The sequence below is a fragment of the Abramis brama genome (genome assembly GCF_963993115.1).
Source record: "Abramis brama genome assembly, chromosome: 8".
NCBI classification, from domain to species: domain Eukaryota; kingdom Metazoa; phylum Chordata; class Actinopteri; order Cypriniformes; family Leuciscidae; genus Abramis; species Abramis brama.
Genome location: NC_139970.1, coordinates 939146 through 949393, shown reverse-complemented (window position 1 = coordinate 949393; position 10248 = coordinate 939146). Strand labels below are relative to the sequence as shown.

Sequence of the window (10248 nt, the reverse complement as noted above, 5' to 3'; positions counted from 1 at the left end):
AAACTCAATCCACATCGAGGTAACTCTGGGGTAAACTCAATCCACATCGGGGTAACTCTGGGGTAAACTCAATCCACATCGAGGTAACTCTGGGGTAAACTCAATCCACATCGGGGTAACTCTGGGGTAAACTCAATCCACATCGGGGTAACTCTGGGGTGAACTCAATCCACATCGAGGTAACTGGGGTAAACTCAATCCACATCGGGGTAACTCTAGGGTAAACTCAATCCACATCGAGGTAACTCTGGGGTAAACTCAATCCACATCGGGGTAACTCTGGGGTAAACTCAATCCACATCGGGGTAACTCTGGGGTAAACTCAATCCACATCGAGGTAACTCTGGGGTAAACTCAATCCACATCGGGGTAACTCTGGGGTAAACTCAATCCACATCGAGGTAACTCTGGGGTAAACTCAATCCACATCGAGGTAACTCTGGGGTAAACTCAATCCACATCGAGGTAACTCTGGGGTGAACAAGTGTTCATAATAAAAGTAACTTATTTTTTGCAAAGCATACATTTTATTGTGAACTAATGCAGTCTAATACAAACAGGACAAAAATAAAACCACTGCATGTACAAAATCTCTCACACATTTACACAAAAGTTCAGGGAACATAATGTCTAACATGAACAGAAGTTTGCCAAACGTAGAAAAGTTTACAACTGTCCACAGTCTGAGACGGTGATGGCTTTAGTGGGTTTGCCGTCCTTAGTGCCCAGCTCTGCTATTCTCTTCACCACATCCATGCCTTCTTTGACGAAGCCGAAAGCCACGTGCTTGAAGTCCAGGTGTTCTGCTTTCTTGAGTGTGATGAAGAACTGCGAGCTGTTGGTGTCTCTGCCGCGGTTGGCCATGGACAGCAGTCCCGGGCCCGTGTGCCTCACGTCGAAGTTCTCGTCCTCAAACTTCCCTCCGTAGATGGACCGTCCTCCCGTCCCGTCCCCGCTGGTGATGTCGCCGCCCTGAGAGACAACAGGAGATAATTCACTTTTAATTCACCTTTGTGCGTTAACAAACAGCATCATACATCCCACTAGAGTTCCCACATGAGCACCTGTACAACAATTCACAGATGATCATGACAGAACATGCTAATCCATAAGTGGAATTTAAGATAACTCCACAACAACTACAGTACATAAACTCTCTCCATCAGTGACCCCGGTTCGAACATGTAACAATGAACGGCGCTACTAACAAGTTTCTGACATTTTGGCTACTGTGAGATTCTCCAGTTTTGTTATTGAGTAACCGAAGCACGGACTGTACAGGCTCCACCCTCTTCTGGAAAGGGGGCGGGGAGCAGCAGCTCATTTGCATTTATTATTGCATGCGTTTTCCCCCAAATGATCTGTGGGGTATTTAGAGCTGAAACTTCACAGACACATACTGGGGACACCTGAGTCTTATATTACATATTGTAAAAAGGGACATAATAGGTCCCCTTTAAAATCAAATTGAAGGCTTTTTTAAGAATCTAAGAGAAAAAAAATGTTTATGAAACATCCTAAACAATAAAATAACAGTAAAACCCACAATTTCAACCGTCACAGTTCAAATAACGCATTGAATGATAATGCAGACTCGCTCTCTGACAGTAGATGGTGCTTATGAAACAGCAGAAATACAGCGGTTACCCCGGTTAAGACTTTTCTTTTACATTTAGTGAGAACATATTTAAGGGCTTAAATGTTATGATTTTTAAGGAGACATGCAGTGTTTTCAGATGGTGCGGCCACACCTGACACATGAAGTCAGGGATGATCCTGTGAAAGACGGAGCTCTGGAAACCGAAGCCCTTCTCGCCCGTGCACAGAGCCCGGAAGTTCTCCGCCGTTTTGGGAACGATGTGAGCGAACAGCTCCATGACGATTCTCCCAGCCGGCTCGCCATCGACAGCCATGTTGAAGAACACCACAGGGTTGGAGTCTCGTGAGTGCGCCTCGGCCACGGACACCTGAGCGCAGTCGGCCCGTGACATGAGGCTCTGGCAGTCGACGAACGCTCGTCTGAAGGACTCGGCCAGCTCTGGAGTCTTGAACTTGGCCGCGAGCTGCTCCACCTTCCCGTCTCCCTCTGTTTGTGGGAACACACACGTGAACAGCACTGCCTAGCACAGTTTACACTAGGGCTGTCAAATAAAAATACATTTTTGAATATTCATTGAATTAAAAAAAATCCTGCACATTCTAATGCGAAAAACGTGCATTCGAATTTTGGCGTGTCAAGAGGCCCGCGAGACATGATGACGTTTGTGTTTGTTAGCTAATCCAGTACACAGCGCGGTGAGGCTGCGTTGTTCATCTGAAACATGGCGGGAAAAGGCATCCTGCTGATGACAGACTTACGTGCAACGACACACTTACACATCGGTCAGAGCGGAGTGTGTGTGTTCATCAGCTGGAAGCATTGCCAACAGAAAGCGCTCAGCACTCGCTCAGATCAAGAGTGTCTGGTGTTTCTGATGATCTAGATGTAGATGTAGTGAGTAGAAGTGTTTCTGAATGACAGTTTGCTGTTGTGTGTTCATGTAGTTCATTACGCTGTGTGCTGAAGTGTGTTTTCTCAGGTTACTGATGCACGAACAGTTTTATGCACTACGGTAACCTAATTTTCCTTGCATGCACATTAAGAAAATTATATTTTATTTAAGGACAATTGTTTCAGAAGTTAACACACTTTAAAAAGTTAAAACATTTTTTTACAGTAATTTCATTTCCAAAAATTGCAATGCTTGATTTGTTTTATAATTGCTTATTGCGCTCGCTTGCGCCCTCTTGTGGACATTGGAGACAATACAGTACTTTTCCCCTGTAACATTAAGTATTGCCTAATATAATTCGAATTTACCAATATTTAAGAAATAAATCCGAGTTTCACTTTTCCGCCATTTTGCCAGCCCTAGTGTCCAGCGGATGCGGTGCGAGGGCTGTACCTGAGTAGTCGGTGGCGGTCCACACCAGCGCGTTGGCCGAGGTGTTCATGGGCTTGAGCTCGATGCTCTGGCTGATGGTGTGGTTAGCACAGACCTTCAGCACCTGCTCGCGTCTCATCAGCACACGGTAACACTTCTTGACGGGGTGGAAGAGGATCTTGATGTCTCCCACGCCGCGCTCCTTCCACTGGTTGAGCTCGCGGTCCCAGCGGTAGAGTTTGGTTCTTTCTTTGAACAGGATCTCCTCATCCTCCTCGCCAGACTTCACCTCCACCTGCAGGAGTCACGTCAACACGTCAACTCAGCTACCTGTATAAATACCCATCTAAGAGGGAGGCTAGTGCCCCCTAATGGCGAGGAGAAGCATAACCTTGAAGTGTAACAGTTACAAGCTCAAAAAACGGTTCTGACAAAAACAAAGTTTTATAAATGTTAAACCTCAACCATTTTTAAGAAAAGGGATGAGACAAAATTATAAATTATATTTATATCAATTTTGAAATGTATTCTTTATATTTTTAGATCTGCAGATGTGCTGAGTGAAACTAAACTCACTCTCTGACAGTAGATGGCGCTTATGGAACAGCAGAAATACAGTGGTTAACCCGGTTAGATCTGTAAACTAAGCAGCGCTGCACTTCTTAACACGATTTACACATTATACGGAGGTTAAATGGGTACATCATATAACTGTGAAAGCCTGGGCCTGTAGAAGGCGCAACAGCATCATGTCTTTACTGTGAAACTTGCAGCGCTCACATTTAATTAAAGTATAGCCACTGAAGTTTAATAAGCAATAACATTGAACAATTTTGCAATTCCTGTTTTATCTGTCCCCAAATATAAGACCTCTTGAAATTATAATTAAGACTTTTCTTATTGCATTTTAGATATTTAAGACTTTTTATGGCCTTAAATTTGATACCATTTTTAAAATACAAGTCTTTTTAAAACTTTCTTAGGACCTACGGATCTGTTAACAAGCTATAGCTATCAATCATTAGAAAGAACTAAGGTTTTATTATAAAATATTAAATTATTATGATAAACATTTTCTGTCAAGAAATCTTATGCATCCACTAAGGAGAAAAAAACCCCTCATGTTCACCTCAAATTTCGTTATAGAAAAGTATTATTTTTCCTATTTTTTTGTTTGGCCAGAATAGTGTGTTGTGAGCATTAGTGAGTACACATGTAAAGTAAACCCTGTTTCATTCGTACTCGTAGCCGGATGGGTCCCTCGTGCTATAAGTCACTGAATCTAAATAATCTCTTACATGGGCAAAGGCATCCAGCGTAGCAGAATAAAATGCAGACAGAGATCTATTGACTGACGAAACATGAAAACAAACACGATTGCGACAATATATGGTTCATCTATTCAAGCCATCTTGGGTATTTTAAAGTACATTTATAATGGAATGCTAATTGAAATTTAGAATACAATAAAAATAATATCATTCTGTCTCAGTCTAAGATATGAAGCCACGTTACACCACAAATGTAAGTTATTTCAAACACTCGACTGACGTTATGAAGTGAAGTGAGTAAAACATTTCATTAAACGTCCCGTTCTTCGTGATCCCATGTTTCAAACTTTAGTTAGTGTGTAATGTTGCTGTTAGAGCATAAATAATATCTGTAAAATTATAAAGCTCAAAGTTCAATGCCAAGCGAGATATTTTATTTAACAGAAGTCGCCTACAGCGAACGGCCCGTTTGGACTACATCCCTCTACTTCCTTCTTTAATGACGTCACTAGAGCCGTTTTGTGACTAAGCTCCGCCCACAGGAATGCTCCCTCAACTCCACCGAAATTCGTTTATGTACTTGCGCACTTCTTATAACTTACTGTGTTTACTCAGCTCTTACAGTGATTTTCTGAAGTAAGTGATGTACAATAAACTTCATTAAACTCATCAGTATATGTTTGATCATCATTCAGACAGCAGACTTGTAGGCTATATTAATAAATAATGGATACATACAAGCAGATGACAAATACGTTATAATAACCGTAATTAAACTACTAAACTATACCTGTTCCATCTCTATACAGCACTCTGACTCTGTAGGCATTATTGTCCGACTCGAAATGAACACGTTACTGAGAGTTTCTGATATTATCATCATTCCGTGAGATGAGATTCCCCTGAGAGACTGAGCGCGAGCTCGTGAAGCTCCGCCCCCTGGGTCGTCCAGCAGCAGCTCATTTGCATTTAAAGGGCACACACTAAAACAGCTCGTTTTTCTGAGCCCCAAAAAATGACAATTTAAACATGCTGTAAAAAATGATCTGTTGGGTATTTTGAGCTGAAACTTCACACACACACTCTGGGGACATCAGAGACTTATTTTACATCTTGTGAAAAGGGGCATAATACGGGACCTTTAAATGTTCTCATTTGTTGGACCACAGGTTTGTAAATGCTGCAAGTTTGTAAAGATGCAGGTTATGAGTGACTCAAACTCACAGCGCTTGCTGAGATGGAGCAGATTCACTGCAAACTGATGGATCCGCTCTGATCTCAGCGTTCAGCAAACACACTGCGCATATACAACTCTGTGGTTTCAGGTTTACTTCCGGTTAATCGTGCGGCCCTGGATCCACCTCACACACACTCACCTCTGGCAAGGACACGATCGGCTCAAAGTGGATCTCCTCATTACGGGGAGATTCGTCATCACTGCCCTCCTCTTCTCCTTCATTGTGTGCTTCCCCTCCTTCATTTCGCACTGGTGCACTACCGAAGACCGTGGCACCGGCGTTTGACCACGAAAAATTAGCATCTACAGAAATAAACATGAGCGTGTGAAAACACTAAAAACATTACACTGCCAAAAGCTATACTGACAGCAGCAGTGAGAGAGAGAGAGAGAGAGAGAGATTTTTTTGATTTTTAAACACCTTTAATTACAATAAGCAAACCTTCAATAATCAACATTTAAAACAAACATCAATCAGTAAAAAACAAATTTTGTTTTAAATAAGAAAAAATAATTCATCATTAACAATTTCGCACAAGATACCTTTATAACACCAAATTATTTCAAACTTTATAAGATCATCCATTGCTTTATAATAATTAAAATCTATTAGGATTCTAGATTTGACAGAATTACCAAACACAGCTTCTAAACTATTACATACACCTTGATCAACTTTCTCCTTTCTTGTAATGTAAATCGCCATCTTCGCCTGGCCCAAAATAAAATTAAACACCTGACATTGAAACTTCCGGCTCTGGGAATATTTGAAACCACAAATAAACGTCTTCATTGAAAAACACTCATTAAAACATTTAAAAATGTTGCTTAAAACAAAAAATAATGGTTTCAACCTTGAACACTGCATGAATGCATGAAATACAGTTTCCCTTTGCAAACAGAAAGGACAATTCTGAACAACATCAGGATTAATTACCGAAACAAAAGCGTTCACAGCAATAGCCCCATATAACAATCTCCATTGCAAGTCCCCAATTCTCTTGGGCAATGGTGACTTATACAATACTCTCCACTCAGGCTTTTCATCCTCTTCTAACTGAAGTACATTACGCCATGGCGTGTCAATTCTTTTATCCAAAGCCTTCTTATTAAACACTTTGACACAGATCTTATAACACTCCTTGCCAGATGAACAATCTATGCCTATTACAGTCAAATCTTTGACTTTTAAAAAAGTGCTCTCACAATCACCCATCACGGGAGTTAAATACAAATTGGGAAATGGATCACTACAATCCGGGTTAATAATCCCCAAAGAATGGTCTGTTAACAATTTCAACTCGTTTTCATTAAGGGCTGACCTCCATTTGTCTAGTACTCTAGCAACCAAACGGGTAGACCTAACCCCCAGCTGTCCAGTCATTGAATTCACATCTTTAAAATCTGCTCCTGCTATCCGTTGTGCATGTCCAATAGTTAAAATTCCAGAGTTGATAAGATTCTCTTCTGTCACAGAGTAACCCAGTTCATTGGACAGATCCAAGCGTGAGCCAAAAATTAATGGCTCTTGCAGCAACCAGTACAAGGAATTTACCGTCCTTCTCTTTGGTACTTCAAACAAAGACCAAACTTTAAAAAAAGATTCCGATAAAAAACAGGAAACTTGGAGAGTTTTAGCTTTTGAGGATCCATCCAAAATAAGGCTTTATCCAGCCCCAGTCCTTCAAACTCTCTCAGTAAAGAGAAAGCTACAATCCTCCAGTTTGCATTTGAGTCCTTTAAAAGTCTTTGTATGAATTGAATTCGGAAAGCTGCTATTCGACTCTGTAGATGTACTAGTCCATGACCTCCTTCATCCTTAGGAAGGTACAGCACATGTTTCGGCACCCAATGCAGCTTATCCCAGAAAAAGTCTATTAGGATTGACTGGATCTTGTTTAAAAAGTCCGCTGGGGGGTCTACACAAATCAGACGATGCCAGAGAGCGGAGGCAACCAAATTGTTAATTATCAGTATTCGCCCCTTATAAGACATTTTTGGGAGTAAAAACCTCCACTTATTTAAGCGCCCTTTTACTTTTTCAATAACATCTTCAAAATTTTTCTTAACTAAATTATCATTTCCCAAAAACACTCCCAAATACTTAAAACCATCCCTGGTCCATTTCAGACCAGCTGGAAGAATGGGCTCACCACGTAACCAACTCCCAACACGTATGGCTTCACTTTTTTGCCAATTCACTTTTGCAGAAGAAACACTTTTAAACTCTTCCAATAATCGCAACATCATGTTCACATCATTTTGATCTTTAATTAAAACCACCACATCATCAGCGTAAGCTGATAATTTAACAGTATGGGTGGAATTTGGCATAATCACACCTGACATCTCTGCTCTTAACTTGTTCAAAAGAGGTTCTAAGGCTAATGTATACAGCATTCCAGATAGTGCACAGCCTTGTCTAACCCCTCTTAAAACCTTAAAAGGAGAGCATAAGTCACCATTTAATTTCAACATACTCTCAACGTCACAATACAAAGCTTTAATCATCAATATAAAACTAGGACTAAAACCGAAAGCTTCAAAAACACTCCACAAGTAATTGTGCTCGACTCTATCAAAAGCTTTTTCCTGGTCGACTGAAATTAAACCAAAATCTGAAAAAGTCTTGCCATTATCTAAAATATCTCTTATAAAAGAAATGTTATCAAAGATTTTCCTACCAGGCACACAATATGTCTGATCAGAATGAATAATTTGATCTAAAACTTCTCCTAATCTATTCGCCAAGACTTTCGAAAGTATTTTATAGTCGTTGCACAATAAACTCACAGGCCTCCAATTCTTAATCTCACTTAAATCTCCCTTTTTCGGGAGCAACGTAATGATTGCTCTACGGCAGCTTTTTGGCAACAGTCCATCCATTAAACTCTGATTAAAAACTTCTAGTAGATCTGGACCTACCTCTGCCCAAAAGACTTTATAAAAATCTACTGAAATGCCATCAATCCCGGGCGTCTTTCCGTTTTCCATACTTTTAAGAGCTCTCTCCAGTTCTTCCATCGACAGTGCTTTGTTAATTCCGGTATTAGCCTCTTCAGATACTTGTGGCATATTTTCAAGAAAAACATTATTCAGGCCTTGTATACCCAACAATTCACTCTTATATAAATCCTCATAAAATTGAACAGCTCTAATCCGAATCTCTAAAGGATTGCGCAAAAGGACCCCCGTTTCTGAGCGCAGAGCATGAATAAATCTATTCTGCCCATTTTTCCTCTCCAAGTTAAAAAAGAATTTTGAAGGTGCATCCATAGATTCAATACTCTGAAAACGTGATCTAATTATTGCACCCTGTGTAGATAAATCTAACAATTCAGTCAAAGAAGCTTTCTTTTTTTAAAAGACTCTAAATGGGTTCCATTTTTTGTCAACTCAAAGAGTTCTTGGAGTTTAACTAAATCTTCTTCTAGCTTTTTAATGGACCCAAATCTATCTCGTGTGACGTTGAGAGTATATTGTTGACAGAGTTGTTTAATCTGAGCTTTTACAAACTCCCACCATTGTTGTAAGGTTTGAAAAGAAGACTTCATGGATTTTGCATTAACCCAAAAAAACTTAAAAACATCAATAAAATGTTTATCACATAACAATGTATTATTAAAATGCCAATAGGCACTTCTCGGCTTTACACAATCAACAAACATCTCACAATTTACCAAGCTGTGATCAGAAAATCCAACTGGACATATTGAACAATCTTTAAAAAAATTCAATTGATGCTTGAAACCATAAAATCGATCTAATCTTGCCAATGATAACTTATTTTCATATGCATGTACCCAAGTATACTGTCTTTGTGTATAATGAAAATTTCTCCAGATATCAATGATATCATGAGACTTCATTAACTGAACTAACCTCTTACGAGACTGCATGTGTGGCTCAACATGATTCCTATCTAAAACATTTTCAGTACAATTAAAATCTCCCCCCAATAATAACAAACTCTCTGGATCACAATCACTTAAAGTTTTGCACAGAGTGTTTAAGAACAGCATTCTTTCAATTGCAGCGTTTGGAACATAAACACAAATGAATACAAAAGAAAAATTGTTTTCATAAAAAGCTTTGACTTTTAAAAGTCTACCTTTAATTATTTCATCAACTTTATAAGATTCAGGTATAAAACTTTTCGAAAACAAAATAGCAACCCCACCGCTCAACGAGGTAGACTGACTTATGACTGATAGCCCATCAAACTCCATCACCCAATCTGAAACATTTGATAAATCACTATGTGTTTCTTGCGTGAATAAAACATCAATCTTCTTCTGTGTCATTAACTCAAACAACTGTGCTCTTTTCCTACTTTCTCTTGCTCCATTAACATTTAAGGAAGCAAAATTTACTACTCCCATAAATAGGAAAAGAAGCACCTCCCACCTTAACCAAGAAAATAAACACGAAGACCAACAACCCTTAACCATTTTGACTATTTTCACTGAGTTCTGATTGAGCATTTAGTCTGGCAAGTATCTTTTTTAACCGATAACCTTCTTGGTCGGTGAAACAACTCTCACTCCTGAAAGTTTTCGCCTTCTCAATAAATTGCAATATATCTGGAAAAAACTCTTCAATTTTAACTTTCCTTGCATTTTTTGTCACTTTTAAAAACTGTTTGATGTCGTCTACACTATATACTCGACTAGAAAATCCACTCTGAGGTAAACTATCTGCAATACTGCATTCAGAGACCTCACTGTCACTTTCTGTATCAGTATGGCTCACCTCCCGAACATCAAGTCCTTTAATCGGTTTATTAGCATAGCGTTCCTTTAATTTTCTTTTTTGC

General features: G+C 39.5%; 1 protein-coding gene across 2 annotated transcripts in view; it reads right to left on the bottom strand.

Moving 5' to 3' along the window:
• Positions 1-504: 504 nt before the first annotated feature.
• The window catches only part of LOC311088039 (E3 SUMO-protein ligase RanBP2-like), a 90724-nt gene continuing 80980 nt past the window's right edge, over positions 505-10248 (bottom strand). For both annotated transcript variants that reach the window (XM_084121675.1, XM_084121676.1), the window contains exons 25-28: positions 5572-5735; positions 2946-3219; positions 1752-2086; positions 505-972 (exon numbers count right to left, since the gene is read on the bottom strand). In XM_084121675.1, the coding sequence (XP_083977801.1) occupies positions 667-972; positions 1752-2086; positions 2946-3219; positions 5572-5735 (1079 nt within the window). In that variant the 3' untranslated portion in view covers positions 505-666. The remainder of the gene's footprint in view (positions 973-1751; positions 2087-2945; positions 3220-5571; positions 5736-10248) is intronic.